Raw genomic sequence first — 18,875 nt, 5'->3', positions numbered from 1 at the left:
CTTCTCTCCGTCAAATATTGACAGTACGCCAGTTTTGATATAATATTGTATTAAAACTTTCCTTTAGAAATATCGGTCAGTTTTGTTGTTATATTTTTGTCTGCTTCAAGAACTTTCACCATCTTCGTTATACCAACTTTCTTTGCTTTATGAAAATATTTTGGTTCAGCAAAGACTGCTATTCTATAACATTTTCCATTGTTTGTATAAAGAACTATTCTGTCAATGAACTTGTATTGTTTGTGTGTGTAAACTTTGTTTGCTTCAATTCGAAGAGATACTCAAATACGTCCATCTTTTTATTCTAAGTAAAATGTCATTTCCGAAAAATAGAAGCGTAAGTGTTTCAAAAGGTTTAATGGCGGTGGCAGATGTGAAGTTAAATTCACCAACTCAAACAAACAGTCAAAGTGTTGTTGTCAATGTCAAAGAAGAGATGTTGAAGTGGGGAAACCATACGAAGACGAAGATGGTATAACAATTGTTCCTGTAAAAGAACAACCAACATATCCTGAAGTTAGCAGAGACTTAAGTTCTGTTGCAGATATTCGAAACGACTACCAACAACTTAAAGACAAACTTAAAACTCAGGAGAAGATTTGTCAAGCTTTGGTATAATGTTAAACTTGGTCGAACACAACCCTGTAAAAGTGAACTCATATGTCATCGCACCTCATGAAATTTTGAAAGAACTATTGAAACTTTTGACAGAGGCAGACGATATAAACATCAAAGAAATAGAACCCGACATTGCTTGCTGTGGTGTTTCATACATGTCATTGACAAGATATACGTTATGAAAGGAGGTGAAACGTTGAACTTAAAATATAGTTTCCCAGACGTCATAAAAATATTTGACGACCACAACATTTCATTAAAATTTAGTTGCTAAGTAAAAATGTCAAAACTTCTTGAAAGATGTTTGAAGAAAAATAATATAGACTTTATTTCATGTAAAGGACTTTACACACTTTTGAACGATATGAAAGACCCTGTTTTGTTTGTTCGTGTAGACAAAGGAAAGTTCTATGTCTTTACAAAATATTTGAACTTCTTAGACAGAGAACTTCAAGAAACGCCATGTGAAAGTTTAGATGAAGTTCTTCTCCACTTTCAGAAAAACTTTTAAATATATGTAAATGGCAGAAGACATAGTGGTTTATACTATTACGACTAAAAACCCTGAGTCATATAATTCTATAACAACAAACTTACAAAGTCCTCAAGGACGATATTGTAAACTGACCTTAAACACGATGACGACTAAAGCCTGTTTTGCTCTTTTGACACCAGAAGACTTTGTTGTTGTGAATGGTAAAAAATACTTCTTTGAAGATACTTACTCAGATATACCACCAACAGGTTTTGTTGACTTATTTAATACTTTAAGGACGGATGTAACATGTGCTGCAACTAGAGCAGGTTTCATTATGTTTGGATGTCCGACTGAGTTTACTATAAACGATATGAGCTATAATACAAAACTTATATCTGGTTTTTACTACCAACAGTTTCCTATAACAGGAAAAGGTGTCATACAAGGTTTGTCTGTTCCATTGACTTTAAGTACACCTATTTTATATATTGTTTCAAACTTAGGTTCAAAGTGCTATTCGAATGTCGACAGAAACTACTATGACCAAAAGATACTCATGCGTATAAACAACACTTTCTCTGCTGGTTTGCCTATTGTTCATTCGAATGCAGAGTTTTCAGCTTTAGTGAACTCAAACACTTTAGCAAACATAAACTTAACCTTAGTTGACGCAAACTTTGTTCCTGTAAAACTTTTATGTCCTATGTATTTGTCAATGACGGCAGAAAGTTTCGAATTGGAAGATGCAACTGGTGAAAGTATTGTATACAAGAACAACTTCAACAACAAATAGCTCAAGAACAACAAATGCAACAAATGGAACAAATGCAACAACAAAGTCAAGAATAAAAAAAATATTTTTTTTATTTTTATAAAAATGTACAGAATAGATTTTCAGATTTTTATGACTTCCAAGCATTCAGAAATATGTGTCCATTTCGAGACTATAACAAAGCAGTCGAGAATTTGAAACGTTTAGTCATTTATGTCGACTCTGCCCCAGAATGTTATGTCATGAAAGAATGGGATGTTGTCTTTAACAAACCAAGAGCGACAATAGTTTCAGAACAAGAATGTAGACAGAAACTTAAGAAAATAAAAGTCGTACAAGTTGGTATGAAGATGTTAGATGCTTGGGATATCTTATTGTCAAAGTTAGAAGATTTTTCAGTTCGTGGTATAAAGTTTATACACCTTCTCCAAACTTCTATTCTATCTTCACTGGATATAAATACGAACAAGTAGAATGGAAAGAAAATGTTATAGAAGCTTGGTTAGACCATGTCAAAGAAATTATATGCAATGGAAACGAAAGAGTCTATGAGTATATCTTATGTTGGTTTGCAAACATCTTACAACATCCAAGTGCTAAAAATGAAACTGCTCTCATTAAATTGGAAAACAAGGAACAGGTAAGAACACTTTCTTTACAGATATTTTGTGCAAACTGTTAGAGGGCTATTCGAACCCGAATATGACAAACTTAGAAAACATCTGCGGTAAATTTAACTCCAATAGAGAATATGAAACTTATAGTATGTAACGAACTTCAAAGTATAGATACAACAAAGTTTTAAACTCAGATGCTTTGAAGAGTCTTATAACAGACAAAGTTGGAGTTGTTGAAAGAAAATATAAAGACCAAAGAGTTTGTGAAAATGTTGCAAACTTCATTATGGTTTCAAACAATGCTGTTCCGATGAAGTTAGAAAGTTCTGACAGAAGATATGTAGTTGTCAGAACGTCAGATTCTCATATGCAAGATACAGAATATTTTGACGCTTTGCAGAAACTTTGACATCTGACTTTTACAACCACTTGTTCTCATATTTCATGACATTAGATATTTCTAAGTTCAATCCAAGACAAATTCCACATACCGAAGAAGACAAACATTGTTAGAAGCAAACAAGAGTGTTATGAACTGTTTATAGATGAAACTGACTTTGAGTGTTTAGATGAAAGGTCATTGTACGATGAATATAAACAATATTGTCAAGAGTATGGTTATATGACAGCGTCTAAACGAACATTCTTGGCAAATGTCAAAAATCTTTTAGATGTTCAGAACGGCGTATATACAAAGAAAAATTTTTCTGAGTAAATTTTAAAAAAATATTTTTTTATCCGATAGAAAAGATGGCAAAATTCATCTCAGTAAATAAGTACATGACAGAAGTCAAAGAAGAACTAGACCCATTCGCATATTTGAATGTTTACTTCTACCATTTTGAAAAGTCTACATTTGACAAAGTTTGGAACATCGAACCAGTTAAGTTTGCTATTGTGACTAAAAATGGTGCGAAATTTGAAGACTTAGACATAGAAGGTTTGTTAGCAGTCAAAGAAAATTTTGACAGAAAGTTCTCAAACTCGAAGAAGGCAAAGCATACAAACTTGTTATACCTTATGAACCAAAGAAAGCAGACGACTATGAATATTATGAGTCTAAGATAGTTGAAGTTCAAGGTAAATTGGGTAAAAAGATTTTAGAGTCTAAGCCAGTGTTTGCTCCTAAAGAGAAAGAACATTGACATTGACCCAGAAATGTTCTAAAAATAAAATTTTATTTTTACATGTCAAATTTCTTTTTCTCTGGTTCAGGTTCTTTCTTCTCTTCTTCTACTTTCTTTTCTTTTTTCTCTCTCTTCTTCTTCTTCTCTGGTGGAGTTATGTCAAACTTCTCAGAACCATATTTTTGTAAAAGTCTTTGTCCTTTAATAGCTCTTCTATTCTGTTTTCTATTTCATCTTCAAGAACAGCGCATGTGTCTTCTTTGCATTCTAAGAACTTTTGTTGGACTTCAGCTTTCCAATCGGCGTCATCTCTGTCAACAAGTCTGTCATTGACAAATTTTAAGACTTCTCTGCTTAATGTTTTATGGTTCTTGTCATATTCCAGAAACAGAACTTTAGAACAAATTCACCTTTCTTGTTTACACTATGTAAGATTTTATGGTCTACAGATGTTTTGCTGTCGAAGCTTGTCTCGAATATAGATAGCGAAATCCGCTAGAACATTTTCAAAAGATAAAAATTTTATTTTTCTAAAAATATGTTAGAAAAAAAGTTTGCTGACATTGACAAGAAATTTGAGAATGTTTTAAACAAGAACAGAGGAAGTTAGAAAATGCTCAGATAAGCCTATACATGACAAGTTCTTATTTGCTCAGAATGGTATAACAGGTCTAATTGCACCGCCTGGGTCGGGTAAGACTTTCACTTATCTTAAAATGGCTGCACAACAACAAGAACTAGATGAGAAGAACCCATTCTATGAGTTAGTTGTTATTTGTAGTACTTCTGGTCAATTTGACCAAACCGTAAATTCGTTCAAAGATATTATAAAAAAAGTCTAAGTTAGTATGTATAAAAGACTCTGAGTTGTTGGATTGGATAAAGAAGTACCAAAGAAGAGTTTTGAAGTATAATGCTATAATGAGTATATAAATTCTAAGTTTAAAGACCCAAATGAGGAAATGCAGAGAATATTAGAGAAGAAACACTTCAGAAACAAACAGAAAGAGATAGAATACATTTCGAAGAAATTGCAATCTTACGATTGGAAGACATACCCTCATAGATGTCTTCTTATCTTAGATGACTTTGCTTCTCATCCTTTGTTAAAGAACAGAGAACAAGACATGTGTCGAATTCTCAAGAAGCTCAGACACTTTAACATCTCAGTTGTCATTTGTGTACAGACAGCAAAGAGTTTAAGTAAGGATGTTAAAAGAATACTTACTGATATCATACTTTTCCCTGGATTGTCCGAAGACGATTTCATGGAACTTATGAAAGAGTCCATGGCAGGTAAGTTTGACAGACATGAACTATGGGAGAAGTACAAAGTCATACAAGACCCTCATACTTCTTTCAGAATTCACATCTACGCGAACAAAGTTCAAAATTGTAAAAAGTCAAGCTTGAAAAATAAAGAGTGCATCTACCCTACTTGTTTGAAGTTGTCAAAATACTCTCTTATTTTTTACGATTTTCATGAGTTTTGGCTACCCCTGTAAAAGTCGGTCTAGAGAAATTTCATGAAATTTGGTCATTTTTTTCAGCAAAAATATATTTTAGGGTAGAAGGGTATATCTACCCCGTTTTCTACCCTCATTTCTACCCCAGTTATTTTATAAACGTTTCACATGGTAAACGTTATTTTTTAAAATTTTTGTGAAAACTCAACGGTTTGACACAAGCCCTAAAATATATTTTACTCAGAATTTTACTCAGAATTCAATAAAAATATATTTTAGGGTAGATGGTTAGATCTAACCTGTTTTCTAACCTCTTTTCTACCCCAGTTATTTTATAAGCGTTTTACATGGTAAACATTGTGAATTCGTGAAATTCTAAACAATTTTGTGGCTTCGATTTCTTCACGAAGGATATCGAATGTTTTAACAATGCCGAAAGTTTCTTTATACTTCTTCTTGACGTCAGATAGAAGGAAATCTTCTGCTGTTGGATAGTTTTTGTTCAGAAATGTCAACATGTCCATTTTATCTTCTGCTGGTTTCTCTACTTCTTTCTTTAAGTCAGCATAGTCGTTTCTCATACGTTCTATCTCTTTGACGGAGTAGTTATATTTCCTCATTGCTGCTTTACATTTAGAACATTGTGGGTTCATTTTTGCGTTATATTCTGAAACCTTACCTGCTAGTATGACTAAGGCGTCAATTGCTCTCTTTAACTCAAAAGTTGCGGGTTTTATCTGTTCATTCCATATCTTACCTCTTCTATCTTTATCTCTTATCTGCCATACACATTTTGCAACTAACGAAACAAAGTTATCGTAGGTCTTAAATTCTTCAGATTTGTATATGTCAGAGATGTTCTTATATACCATATCGCAATCTTTGTCCATGACTTTGTGGTTGCAATGAAATCCAAGAAACTCATAGTTTACCTTTCGTATGAACTTCTTTATTTCTACTGAGTCAGTCAGTCTGACTTCAATTTCATCGAATTCTGGAATAGTGAGTTTTTGTTGTTGTATTTCAGGTAGTTTAGGCAAATGGTCTATAATATCTTGCATTTCATAAAGATACTGTTCATTTGTTTCATCTTTTGCACTACAGTCTAAATCTCCTTGGAGAAGTTCCTGCTTTATCTTCTGGATTTCTGTTTCGAAAGTATATGAAGAAGGAATGAAGCTTTTCATCTCTACTAACATTGAAGTTGGGTTCATGACTAACGAGTTTGGTGCTGTTGTTGCTAACATGTTCTTACAATAAAAATAAAAAATATTTTTTTAAAAAAACTAACTTTATTTTTTATGTTTTTTATGTTTTTTGTGAAAGTGTCAAAATTCAAGAGTTTTGTGTGTTTTCTACGATGGTAGAAAAGAGGGTAGAAAACGGGGTAGATATACCCTTCTACCCTAAAATATATTTTTATTGAATTCAGCAACAAAATTCAAGAGTTTTGTGTGTTTTCTACGAGGGTAGAAAAGAGGGTAGAAAACGGGGTAGATATACCCTTCTACCCTAAAATATATTTTTGGGTGTAAAATTCAAATTGTAAAAGTCAAGCTTGAAAAATGTAAGTGTTTAGTCTTAGTAAGATGGTAGCTTCTTAAAGCAAATACCATTGCTGAGTTTTATGTACGTGAAGAGAAGTACAATGAATTCAATTACGAGTACAATTGCAATGACAACTAAGGCAACTATTTTTGTCTTTTGCCAGCAAGGGTACTTCTTCTCTTCCAATGGTTCGGCAGAACTATACTCACTCATGAGAAATGCCAAAACGGTTTAATAGAAAAAGTGTAATTTTTTTCATGTCCGAAGACTCGAAGGTGCAACACTTCCAAAATACCGACGAACTCAGAAGAGCAGCATGGCAGTATCTTCTTGACAACTTCTTTGAGTTCTCCAGGTACACCTTGGAAAATGCTGAAGAACTCCGACACAGAGAATTTGGAGAAATTGCACTCCAATACTACCTTGACAAACAAAGGGTAAACAAAGGGTAAAATAAGACTAAAAACTTAACGTTTAAAAAGTGACATTTTTAATGAGCTCCGAGTCACCGAGAAAACTTGGTCAGATGTTAGCAGCTTACTTCCCTGAGGAGGATGGAAGCGTTACATACGTAAGGTTCAAAAACAACGAACCTGGAATTGCGTACCAAATTCGCAATTACATGACCATGGAAGAGTACGAAAGGTTCCTACAAGAGAAACCAGCTCTAAACAACTCAGAAAAGAAAGAATAAAAAGTTTAACTCGTAATTGTTTATTTTTTTTACTTGTATGGGCAAGCTGCAAGAATGAAGTCGACTATCTCAGTCTTTGTTTGACGAGCTGGACGGCTCCTGCGAGTACGTCTGTTTTGCGGTCTCCAGCTGGTGTCTGACCTTCGTAATTGCGCATGTTCTTGAGAGCTCCAACTGTAAATGGTTGTAGGATGAAGAGTCTCTCAGACTGCTTGAGGTAGTCTTCACGGTCACGAACCGAATCTGTGGTACGAGTCGAATCGGTCGATTTGAGGGAAGAGACTGAAAGCCTGTCTTCTTCCATTGGGGTAGTAGCATACTCTTTGCGTAAGCGGTTCAGACCTTCCTCGAACTCTTGGTCTCTCTTGGATTGAGATTGGAATTGTGGGGCAGGGTTTTGCATAAACATCCAAGGGTTGGGGAAGTAAGGCATAGGCTGAGGAGGAGGGTAGTTCGGGAAGCCTTGTGGTAGGTAGTAACCTTGAGGTGGAAATTGGTAGTAATTTGGTGGAGGGACTTGCTGGAACTGAGGTTGCTGAGGTGCAGGGGCTGGTGCTTTAGGTTCCTCTGGTTTGGGAATGGGCTCGGTTGGTGGTACGTCGGACATCTGTTTGTGGCTTAACCGTCGGAAGGAAAAACCTTTCCTGTCGGAAGGAAAAACCTTTCCTGTCGGAAGGAAAAACCTTTCCTGTCGGAAGGAAAAACTTTTTCTGAAGTTCGACCAAAAGTTCTCAATTTTCGAAAATTTGAATGGTTTACGGACGGACAACTGGAAGAGTCCTTCCTGTCGTCGGGAAAATTTTTTCCAGTTGTCGGGAAAATATTTTCCTGTCGGATGGAAGGACTCGGAATACCAGAAGGATTTGACGAGGCAATTTACCTTATAGAGATAAATGAAGTTGTTAAGCAGTACTTGCGCAGGGTAATGAAGCCCAAGGTCAAGTTCACCACTATTTCTGGAAGGTCTACACTTCAGCTCGAGACTTCGACTGGAATTCCAATTCAAATACCAGACGGGACAGCCTACGATGGCATAAAGGACGCCAAAAGAGAAGCTCTTGTTAAGTTCCTAAACAAACGTCCTTGGATAAAAATACCAAACAAGGAGAACCCCCTACCCCATATGAAATTGGCAATTCAGTCTCTCCTTCACTTCTCGGGTCAGCCGTTCTACATAACCTGTGAAGGCGACATCCAACCAGTTCAGTCAACCTTAACTTTTGAGTAAAAACATTTTTTTTCATTTTTTGAATGAAGCAAGTTAAATTCGTCCCACACCAATCTCAATGGACCGATGAAGAGTTTCAAGCCATGGTTGAAGGCGTTGAGAACGACATAGACGGCGAACTTGAAGGAGCTCAAACCACAATTGCAACCAAAATTGCAGAAGTCAAGGAACAATAGCTCCACTTAAAGCTACCAAAGCTACTCTTGACCTCATGGATACTTACCGTTTAGAAGTAAAGAGTGGAATAAGACAATTAAAATTAAAACTTCTAAACTACGAAGCTATACTCCAAAAGTTAGCAGAAATGAGAAGACTTTACCAGAGCTACTTACATGTAAGGGACTTACCTTCAATGCAGTCCGACCAAAGATGAATTTTCTGACATTGTCCCAATTTTGTCCGAAAGTCAGCTCAGATGTTTCGAACTGCTCCCAACATATCCGGAATATGAACGTTTGCCTGAACTCTTCCGCAATCTCAAAAAACGTTTTTTGGTTCTCATGTTCGAAACTTTTATCGGAAGAGACAACAAACGTTCAGAAGAAGAACAAGATATTATTTTAAACTTGTTGTATGACTTAACCGTCATAACAAGCTTTTTGAAGTAAAACCGTCATTCTCAAACCACTTCATTTTTTCGATGTCCGAACAAGCACCGAAGCCGAACACAATAGCAGATGTCCTTTCAAGGTTGCCAGACAAGCGCCCAGTTCAAATTCAAATTATGCATTTGAAAGCTCATCTGACAAACACCGTTAAGACTCTCCAAAGTAGTCTTATGGAAGAGATGAAGGGACTTAAAGGTGAGTTCCTCATGAACCAAGCTTCCAATGAGAAAGTCCTGAACGATTTCACGGAAACCTTGCACATTTACGCGAGAGAGAACCGAGACCTTGCCAGACTCATCTACCGTTTCTTCGAAGAGATAGACGCCATCTGGAAGGTACTCGGAAAGGACAGAACATGCAACACCGTACTTCGTGAGTACCAAATTGAAGAAGGTATTATCAAAGAAGAGGAAGAAGAGAAAAGAGGAAGAAGAGAAACACGAAGAAGAGGAAGTTTGGGCAACCCTTGTTGCCGATGACGCTTACGAAATTTCCCAACCCTACCCATACAAAATCCGCAACAAGGCGACAGGCAAGGTTCTTACCCCAGTCCTCAACAACTTTGGGACACTTGACCCTTACCCTTCGAAATTACGGTACAATTTCCATGGGAAGGCTTGTCGGTATGCAATGGGTTCCAAATCCAAACAAGAAGACGAAGGTCAGACACATTGACGGTGACAAGCTCAACAACCGTAAGGAGAACCTCGAGTGGTTCTAAGAGTAAAAAAATTTATTTTAGGGGGAAACCCCAAGTAAATTTAAGTTTTTAGTTGCGTAAGCGGCTTAAATTAATGGTCATTTGCAAAATTAGTTCCTGACCTCTGAATTGAACTCTTTCGTCATCCCAGTTGCGTAGGAGGTCGTCCCAGAGGAGTTGGTAGAATTGCCAATCCAAGGACGATTTGTCCTCCCAGGCATTGAGGATGTACTGCTCGTAGAGTCTCATGACCTCTGCCTTGCACCAGACACCCTCTCCCTTGGAACGTAAGGCTTCTTCGAAGTGCTCGAATGCGATTGGCTGCGGGACCATCCGAAATGACACTTTTTGTCCGTTTGGTCAATGTTCGTGTCTCGTGCCATAGTCGACGAAAATACAGACAAACAGGTTATAATGAGTTTGAGACCAAGATGGTGTAACTCGACCTGTCCGATTCAAAGACTCCGAGGGCGACCATGAAATTAAACGGAAATTAGCTAGGAAGGAATATAAAAATTTTTTATTTCATGCAATGTTTTATTTCTGTGCCGTCTTCTTTAACACCCAGTACTTACGCTTGGAGAGGACATGAACTTCGGTGAAAATTTTGTCCAATTTGAATTGACCCATCTTTTCACCGACCATTCCCATTTCAATGAGTTTGTTATAGCCTTCTTCGTTCGTCATGAGTGCGTCGATGTTCTCATAGTAAACCTTGACTTTGGATTTGACTTCGGAGAAGAATTTGTTGTAGTTGTCAAGGACTGCTTTTGCGAACTGAGGGTAAGACCAATGTTCGACAATAGGTTTTAATGTGGTTACTAAGCCACTTTGACCTTGAGTGAATTCGTACTTCAAAACAAAAGGAGAAAACCTTTCAACAAAGTTGTCGACCTTCTCATAATGTTTACTCTTTCTCTTGAGGTTTCTTAATGGAATATCCCATGTCGAATTCATAAGCAATTTGAGTGTCATTGCAAGTTTGGGTTTGAAGCTTTCCTAATATCATACAGTTGTTGTATGACTTTTCCAACTGTATAGTTCCTTCCGAGAACTCACCATCTTCGTTTGGAATTCCAGTCGGAATATATTGGACAAACCTCATGTATGCAGCGTTAAGGTCGACATAGTATCTTTTCATCTGAGTCGAACTTGTCGCAACCAATTGGTCCAGTTTGTGGAAATTCAAGTGAGTCTCTTATCTTCTGAGAAACTTCTCCTGTTATCTCATAAACATCGTCGAAGCAACCTGTTTCATATAAAACCTTCTGACCTAACTCAGATGCTCTCCAATACAATTTGACGTCAATTGGATGTCTCAATGGAAGTTTGTTTATAGCATCTTGAAGTTCTTGCAACCTCATTGGAAGTTTTCTGGTTCAGGTTGGTATCCGAACAATCCAACTCCTTTTGGAATTGTGTACTTCTTTTGTACTAGAACTTTGTCTGGAACAACTTTTGGTCTTGCTAACAGTGAAAAGTTTGTTTCGTCTTTTGGTACAAAAGTTTCTGTCAGCTTGTCATCTGGAATTGGTTCCAACAAACCTTTCTCGAAAAGAATGTTTACAGCTCTGACAATGTTGCACTTGCCTTTTCCGAACAATGGGTTTGTAAGACTTTCGTTAACATGAAGTGGTTGTGGACAATTGCAATCTTCAACCATGGTAAGTCTTTGTCAACAACATAGTCGTCATGTGAAGAACCTTTAGCTGTAGGTATGTTGACTCGGATATTGACATTTGCCAACGGTGCAATTTTTGACAATTGACCTCTGAGAATGTACCTCGTCTTCACACATGACTCAAGATACTTCATCTTCTCATCTGTAACAAGACCAGAGTTCCTGAGACATGTAAGAATACAAGGTTCATTGACAATTGTTTCAATTGAATTGTAAATTCCATACCTTGTCAAGTCAATGTCAGACTTATTTATGAAGGGGAAGTATCCAGCATGTTGTCTGACTGCTTGAGGGTTAGGTTGGTACCATTCGAACTTGACACTTGCAATTCCTTCAATTGCATTCAAAATGTCTGAGTCGGAGTCAACCATTTGTTCTCTCTTTGTAGTCTTGAAAGCGTCAAGAAGCATTGCAGCTGTTGTGACATTGCCATGTGCATAGTAAATGTGACCATCCAAATCTGTTATGGTCAATCTGAGATTGTATCCTTTCTTATTTCCATCTTGTATGGCAGCAAGTACACCCATGAAGCCTTCTTTGTTCTTTCCTTCTTCAAAATTTACTGTAAAGGTTCGACCAGATGTAATTTGACTTCTAACTTCACGGTACTTCTCATATGCATATCTTGTTCTTTCCATGGGAGCATGACCATCCTCTGCACTACCTTTTTTCCTTCTCAAGGGATGCAACTGTTCGTTATGTTTCCAGTAGAACCTGGCAAAGCCGTCGTGTCCTTCAACCTGTGGCTCAGTAACATCGAAAGGCATGTCCATAAGACGTTCTTCTTCTAACCTCTCTAACCTGTTTGGATAATTTGTGCGTGCTGTTTCCAAGTCCATTTCATAGGTCAGACCAGACAGTTTGTCATAGACTTTTATGGGTCTTCCCTTCCTATATTTAAACTTCTTCGAAACTTTCCAACCATATCTTTCTAACTCTGCTTTTATTCTAGCAGATTTTCTATCCATTCTATATGGGGGCATTTTTATAAAAATAAAAAAATGTTTTTTCTTTACTTTACGTAACCGCCTGCTGCCATAAGTCTTTGACGCCAACCCATACCAGCTAATGAAGGTTGACTTGGTTTAGTTTGGAAACTAAACTTTGGTTTTGGTTTATCTTCAGTTTTTGGTTTCTCTTCTTCTATCGGTTTTTCGTCACTTTTCGGTTCCTCTGACTTTACCTCACTTGCAGGAACAGTTGTGTCGTCAACATCTTCATAAATATCATATGCCATTTGTTTTTGTTTTCCTTTCAACTTTTTGTGTTTGTTGTAAAGTTTAGAATATTTCGACTCTAAGTCAATGAGATGTTCTATAATGAACTGTTGGTCAGTGAAGTAAACTTTTCCATCTGTTGTCTCGAAAGCTCCTTCAGACTTCAATATTTTATTTGTGAGAGTCTGTTTCTTTTTTGAGATACTAGCCGTTCCATTTCTATGAAAAGTGACTTTGTAGTTAGGGTTTGTATTTCCAGACCTGGCACTTTCTATTATTGAATTTTTTTCTTCATCTGTAAGTTCTTTGACAGGTTTTGACAATGGTTCTGAACTTTTTGTTTGTGGTGTCAAATCTACCGTTTCAACTTCTTCGGTCATTTCATCTCAGTAAAAAATTTTAGTTTGGTTTGTTTTCAACTGGTTGTTTAGGTTTTTTAAGTCGGTCTAAAACTTCTTGAGGTATAGGAAGAACTTGACAAACACGTGGTTGTGTAACTGCTGGAAGCCGACAAATCCATCTTGAGCCCATTTGTCTCAATGCTGTATTGTTCATTTCATCTCAGTAAAAAAATTTACATTCCCCACGTTTGAGGCGGTTGCGGTTGGTTGTTGTTTACCCACTGTTGTGCATGGTTATATCCTCTGTTAAAGAATCTTTCACCTTGGTCCATATAGTGCCCTGCTTGGTTATAGTAGTCATTTGCTTTGTTATAGTAGTTTCCTGCTTGTCTTCCTACATTGTCCATCCATCCTTGAACTTTTCCTCTTGTTTCAGGATTTGGAATAAGATTTGCTGCATCTCGTGCTACATCCCAACCTTTCTGTACAGTTTGTATAATAGGCTGTGCTTTCTCTTTAAGTATACCTAATGTACTCAAAATCTTCCTTCCAATTCCAAATGCACCTCTGGCTAGTGTTCCCACTGCGGGTAAAAATCTAGATGCAACTCCTGCTAATGCGCCAAATAAACCCATTTCTTATGGGTTAAAAAATGACGAATCCAAACAAGGACCCCTATGTTTCTAAAGCGACAAAGAAAGCACTCATGATAAAAATCTTTAGTTCAACACCAAATGCTTGGTTTATGGATATCTTGGAAAACATTCCGAGGTATAGAGAAGATGGACCTCCATACTGGCTAATATTTGTTGGTCAAAACACAAGATACTGTGAAGCCATACCATTACAGTCCAAAAATATTTTAGATGTGAAAACTGCTTTGACAATATTCGTTGACAAATACCACCCAACAAAACTGACATCTGACTGTGAAAGTTCTTTCAAATCAGATGATGTAAAAAACTATCTGCGTTCAAAAAATGTAAACCAATATTTCATTGTCGACCAAAACCATTCTGCTCTTGGTGTCATTGACGGATGTATAAAAATCTTAAGAGACTTAAATCAACCACAAGGTGGTGAGGTAGATGAAATGTCATATGACGACAAATATAGACACTTCTCCATGGCAAAGATGAGACAAGTTTTAAATATTTACAATAGCCGTAAACAAAAAGGTTTGGGAAACCACTCCCCCGAAGAAATGAAAAACAACCCTGACTTAGAGAAAGACTATATATTTAATAGTTTAGTCAAAAGAGACAAACAAGAAAGAATGCCAGGCTTCAAACTTAAGAAAGGTGACAAAGTAAAAATAGAAATACCTAAACGCGACCCATATGAAAATACTATTGACTATGACAACAATGGGAACTCGACAGGTACTCACATTCGTGTTCGTAAAAATAGAAGAAAGTATACAAGAGAATATTATGAAGTTTTAGGCAAACATGGCAAAATGTACACACTGCAAGCAGAAGATAAAACTACTATTGTCAGACCTCGTTTCAAACTTGTCAAAGTTCAAGGTGGTATACTTTCAAAGACAGTTCCTAACAAATATAAGACAACTCCTGACGAATATGCTAAAGAAGTTGAAAATGACGACTAAGCAATTCTATACCATGCGTAAACTGTCATGTAAGGTGGCATGTAGTCTTTACTTTGTCCCGTTGTTTGTGTATATCCTGTAACGCGATGTGTATGGTTTCCATCTCCCTGAGTGTCACCCCAGAAACAATTTATAGCAAACTGAACGTCGTCTTTAACATCATATCCTTTACCTTTTTTCATTGCTGACCAATCCCAAAATTTATGTTTATGCCAACCTGCTTGAGATGTACTTAAATCTACGTAGTGACTATGCGCAGGTAAGTTTTCACCTGAAATCGTTTTACTTCCACCTGTTTCCTTTGAAGAGTTTGCACAATACAAAAACCTGTCGACTATTTGAGTCCAAGTTCCGAGACCAAGTACTACTTCTGGTCTGGTAGAGTTCATTGACGTGTAAATAGAACCTATAGGATATAGTGTTTGAAGTATTTCTGTCTTTAACGTTTGAAGCTCTGTTTTGTCAGCTTTTTTATCTAACTCATCGTTAACATATGTTTTGTCAGCTTTTTTATCTAACTCATCGTTAACATATGTTTTGTCAGCTTTCTTATCATATAAATCTTGAGCAGTGAATTTAACATTGTTTTCATCCTCCATGACATAGACATTTCTACATCTAGTGTATTTCATCGTCGTTATGTCTTCATCCGATGTTAAACCTTGTGGAAAGTTAGGAGGTTTCCAATTTAATACATCCCCACCAGTTCCATCAGGTTCTTCAACCGTTCCTGCAATATTTTCTATACCAACAGTTGCGAAGAAATCGTGTGTATGTCCAACGTCACTTTTCTTGTTTAAGGTTTCTTGTAAGTTTGTAATATTTGCAATGGTATGTGTATGAGTCTTTTTAGAATATTCGTTTTCAGCTCTTGTCACTTCACTTGACATTTTATTGTCAACATATGTTTTGTCTGCTAGTTCAGGATGAGTATGTTCTTTCGTTGCATATGTTGCATCTGCTCTGTCATGTTCTTCTTGAACTTTTTCAATGACATACTCTTTGTCAGCTTTGTTGTCAACATCTGCTTTCAAAAGAAGTTCTTTTATAGGTTTCTCGTTTAAAGTTCCTTTTGTTGGATTTATACAAACAGTATGGTTCTTACTGTCTTGAAACAGAAACTCGTCTGTCAATGGGTTTATCGTCAGTTTTAAGTTTCCTTCTTTCAATGACTCAGATATCTTAGAATAGTTTGAAAAGTTTGTTGTGTTCTTATTTAGAGCTTGCACAATGAGTTGTCGGTTGTGTTGTATTTCTCTCATAGACGCTGTTTCATTTGACATTTTTATTCTAGATAAAATATGCTTTCAATAGAAAAAGAAAATTCAAGAGTTGCTACAACTAAACCATTAGATGAACTTTTTACGAATGTCGGTCAAAAGTTTGAGACAGAGACCGTAAAGCATGAAGGCTATCGTTTTGACTACCCATTGAGATGGTTAAGAGACCCATCCGTCACAAAAGCTGTTGGCTTTCGTAGAATGAAGTTCATTTCAGAAGCCATACATGGGTTCCCATTTACGGTCGCTTTTGAAGTTCGATACTATAACAAAGAAAAACGTACGTATGAGAAATTTGAACAGGGAAAACTTTTACAAGTGAATTTGCTTGTAAACTTAGAAACAACTCTTCAAGCTTTTCAAGAAAAAATAAACGATATCTATCTCGAATATGCAAAACAGTACAACATTGACGAAGGAGAGTACCATCTCGATATTATATATGACAGGAAAAATGCAACTGTTAAATTCAATAGAATAGAAGACCTTGGAGAAGACGTTTATATTTCTACAAAATATAACAACTTGGCATGGTATAGATTTTTGAGGATGTTAAATCAGCCTGCAGAATATCCAGTACACCCGAACTTTTATGAAGTCGAAAACCCTAATGGAACATATGAAAATGTTTTCGACTCAGATGCTATTATAGTTCATGCTTCATTTTCTGGTGCGCAAAACTCTTTTTATGCTTGGCAAATGACTTTTACGAAAAACCTACAAAGCTATATGAACCACCGAGTGGAAGTATTTCAGACTTTCAAGTATGGTTTACTACAGATGGAAGAAAGAGAATAATTCCATTATACCACGCGTTTTACTTAGAACTTAGTTTCATATACAACTACTATCGAACGGTAAAAATATGATTTTTTAATACGGTTGAGGTGTTGGATTTGGTTGCCAACTAGACTGTGGTGCAGGTTCAGGCTGTTGTATAACAGGAGCTTGCTCTTCTGGTTCAGGGTCTTTAGGTATAATACCAACGAACTGACCTACTCTTTTGCCAATATTTTTGACTCCGTTCCAAATTCCTCTTCCGACGGTTTTTATTCCATTCCATATACCTCTTCCAACATTTCGAAAGAAGTTTCCTATTCTTCCAAAGAAACCCATTTTACTATATGTAAAAATCTAATGTCCACCTAGTCTCTTACGTTTCCTTCTGAGTTCCATAGCATTCTTTAACTGGAGCTCATACATTCTATTTCTCCTCTGGTAGAAAACATACTCTGGGTCAACTCCTGTGTTCGCGTCATCTGCATAAAGTTGTTTATATCCCACTTCAGGGTTTGTATAAAACTCTTTCCATCTCATATTTGCATACCATGGTGGCAAACCTAACGCAGCGTCATTTGACATGGCAGTTTGCATTTGTACATCTGTTGGCACTTGACCATAGTTTGCCATTGCAGTTTGTATTCTAACTTCATTTGGAATATTCTCTGGGTTTGGTTGTCCAGGTTGCTGTGCATTCGCTAAGTTCTGTGCGTCCATTTAATATTAGATAAAAATATCTCTTACGAGTACATATGCTGAACATTTGCAGGCATTGGTTCATCTTCATATTCTCTATATCTTTCTGCCACGTCAAATAAGTAAATGACACAATGGAAAAAACCTAAAACAAGTAGTCCTATTTCAAACCACATTTACTTACTAGTAAAATTTCTTTGTTATGACACTTTCTCCAGTTTATAGGACCTCTCTCATATTCTATCTTATCGTATCTAAACTCATAGTCATGTATGTCCTCTAACCATCTCATGACACTTTCCAAACCACTTTTATCGGATGTAAAGTAAAAGCATGGATGGTTATGTAAAACGTCTAAAGTTTCTAAAGAGTCTCTCAAAGTCCAGTCTACTTGGTATTGAAAATCCCATGTGTTATAGAACGGCGGGTCCACTATAAAGAAAACATTTTCCTTGTCTTTATATTTTTCATACAACTCTGTCCAATGACATCTCACAAACTCTATACCCTCAATATATTTTTCTATGTTCTCTTTGAAAACATTTGTATAGTTAAGATATAAAACTTTTGACATAAGTGTTTCAATGTCATGAACTCTTATAGCACCACTATATAATAGTCTAGCAGATATACTATCCCAGTCAATATACTCTGCCTTTTTCAAAACCTCTCTGACAGTATTTTTCTTATCTAATGGTATACGTTCCATCTTACCTATAGGTATCTTTTCTTTTAACTCTTTCAATATTTTGTTTGTGTCTGGTATATGTTTGAGACGGTTCATATAGTTGTCGAAGTCATTGCATATAATCTTTGAGTCAGGAAATACAGTATGGCACAAATGGGATATATAGAAACTTCCACCGAACAAATCTACAAATGTTAGACCATTCGGTAGTTTCTTAAGTTCTCTCAATAGAATATCTTTACATCTACTCTTATTTCCAAAGAAGGGTAACGGTGGTTTTGTAAAATTCATTTTATATATATAATAAAAATGTTTTTTCCTGAAAAGTGACAAAATTTCTTAGGGGCTAGAGGGCACGAAGTGCCTGGAAGCCCCACTGCCTTTTTTTTTTTTTTTTTTTTTTTTGAATATATTTTTTAGATTGGAAGATAGGGGTATTATTATTGTCGTCTGGCGGTTTTAGACGACAATGTGAATATTCGAATTATAGAATTTTTAATAATATAAAGAGCTACTCCATGGAATTGATGTTCTTCCTTTATTTAGGTACCAAAATATACTTGTAAAATAATTTTGTCACTTTTCCTGCGACAATAAAACATCCTCTGGAAGATAAGTATATTAAGCATGAGTATTAATATGCAAATTTATATTTTAAGAGACATAGTTGGATTATTATTAATATTAAATTTGTACCCAGATTTGCTTTACTTTTACCACTCCC

The 18,875-nt window shown here is 36.2% G+C and overlaps 12 protein-coding genes and 4 pseudogenes across 16 annotated transcripts, besides 1 other annotated feature; 6 read left to right on the top strand and 10 right to left on the bottom strand.

Moving 5' to 3' along the window:
* Window positions 1–18,486: part of a mobile genetic element that runs on past the window's edge.
* TVAGG3_0285150 lies at window positions 3,236–3,652 on the top strand (annotated as a pseudogene). Its single transcript has one exon. A coding segment is annotated over exon 1 (417 nt).
* On the bottom strand, window positions 5,411–6,325 carry TVAGG3_0285140 (organellar and viral DNA polymerase type B; the record flags this gene model as incomplete). Its single annotated transcript, XM_001287580.2, has 1 exon — window positions 5,411–6,325. One exon carries the CDS (start codon window positions 6,323–6,325, stop codon window positions 5,411–5,413), a length of 915 nt encoding a protein of 304 aa, XP_001287581.2.
* TVAGG3_0285130 (uncharacterized protein) lies at window positions 7,120–7,320 on the top strand (the record flags this gene model as incomplete). Its single annotated transcript, XM_051228955.1, has 1 exon — window positions 7,120–7,320. The coding sequence occupies one exon, from the start codon at window positions 7,120–7,122 to the stop codon at window positions 7,318–7,320; it is 201 nt and encodes a 66-aa protein (XP_051098685.1).
* Window positions 7,573–7,927, bottom strand: TVAGG3_0285120 (uncharacterized protein; the record flags this gene model as incomplete). The annotated part of the gene is made up of 1 exon (XM_051228954.1): window positions 7,573–7,927. A coding segment is annotated over one exon (355 nt), but the record flags the coding sequence as incomplete, so codon positions are not given.
* TVAGG3_0285110 (uncharacterized protein) lies at window positions 8,156–8,487 on the top strand (the record flags this gene model as incomplete). Its single annotated transcript, XM_051228953.1, has 1 exon — window positions 8,156–8,487. A coding segment is annotated over one exon (332 nt), but the record flags the coding sequence as incomplete, so codon positions are not given.
* TVAGG3_0285100 lies at window positions 8,760–9,156 on the top strand (annotated as a pseudogene). Its single transcript has one exon. A coding segment is annotated over exon 1 (397 nt).
* Window positions 9,189–9,355, top strand: TVAGG3_0285090 (uncharacterized protein; the record flags this gene model as incomplete). The annotated part of the gene is made up of 1 exon (XM_051228952.1): window positions 9,189–9,355. A coding segment is annotated over one exon (167 nt), but the record flags the coding sequence as incomplete, so codon positions are not given.
* On the bottom strand, window positions 9,926–10,189 carry TVAGG3_0285080 (uncharacterized protein; the record flags this gene model as incomplete). Its single annotated transcript, XM_051228951.1, has 1 exon — window positions 9,926–10,189. One exon carries the CDS (start codon window positions 10,187–10,189, stop codon window positions 9,926–9,928), a length of 264 nt encoding a protein of 87 aa, XP_051098681.1.
* TVAGG3_0285070 lies at window positions 10,377–12,505 on the bottom strand (annotated as a pseudogene). Its single transcript has one exon. A coding segment is annotated over exon 1 (2,129 nt).
* Window positions 12,550–13,134, bottom strand: TVAGG3_0285060 (phage tail repeat-like family; the record flags this gene model as incomplete). Its single annotated transcript, XM_051228950.1, has 1 exon — window positions 12,550–13,134. The coding sequence occupies one exon, from the start codon at window positions 13,132–13,134 to the stop codon at window positions 12,550–12,552; it is 585 nt and encodes a 194-aa protein (XP_051098680.1).
* TVAGG3_0285050 (uncharacterized protein) lies at window positions 13,154–13,309 on the bottom strand (the record flags this gene model as incomplete). The annotated part of the gene is made up of 1 exon (XM_051228949.1): window positions 13,154–13,309. One exon carries the CDS (start codon window positions 13,307–13,309, stop codon window positions 13,154–13,156), a length of 156 nt encoding a protein of 51 aa, XP_051098679.1.
* On the bottom strand, window positions 13,329–13,730 carry TVAGG3_0285040 (uncharacterized protein; the record flags this gene model as incomplete). The annotated part of the gene is made up of 1 exon (XM_051228948.1): window positions 13,329–13,730. One exon carries the CDS (start codon window positions 13,728–13,730, stop codon window positions 13,329–13,331), a length of 402 nt encoding a protein of 133 aa, XP_051098678.1.
* On the top strand, window positions 16,009–16,856 carry TVAGG3_0285030 (annotated as a pseudogene). The gene has a single exon. A coding segment is annotated over exon 1 (848 nt).
* TVAGG3_0285020 (serine threonine-protein phosphatase family) lies at window positions 16,861–17,103 on the bottom strand (the record flags this gene model as incomplete). The annotated part of the gene is made up of 1 exon (XM_001316919.1): window positions 16,861–17,103. One exon carries the CDS (start codon window positions 17,101–17,103, stop codon window positions 16,861–16,863), a length of 243 nt encoding a protein of 80 aa, XP_001316954.1.
* Window positions 17,122–17,484, bottom strand: TVAGG3_0285010 (uncharacterized protein; the record flags this gene model as incomplete). The annotated part of the gene is made up of 1 exon (XM_001316918.1): window positions 17,122–17,484. One exon carries the CDS (start codon window positions 17,482–17,484, stop codon window positions 17,122–17,124), a length of 363 nt encoding a protein of 120 aa, XP_001316953.1.
* TVAGG3_0285000 (phage tail repeat-like family) lies at window positions 17,624–18,442 on the bottom strand (the record flags this gene model as incomplete). The annotated part of the gene is made up of 1 exon (XM_051228947.1): window positions 17,624–18,442. One exon carries the CDS (start codon window positions 18,440–18,442, stop codon window positions 17,624–17,626), a length of 819 nt encoding a protein of 272 aa, XP_051098677.1.
* Window positions 18,487–18,875: the final 389 nt, after the last annotated feature.

This window comes from Trichomonas vaginalis, chromosome V, assembly GCF_026262505.1.
Source record: "Trichomonas vaginalis G3 chromosome V, whole genome shotgun sequence".
NCBI lineage: Eukaryota > Parabasalia > Trichomonadida > Trichomonadidae > Trichomonas > Trichomonas vaginalis.
Note: the sequence above shows the minus strand (reverse complement) of the source record. Positions and strands in the feature narration are given on the sequence as shown.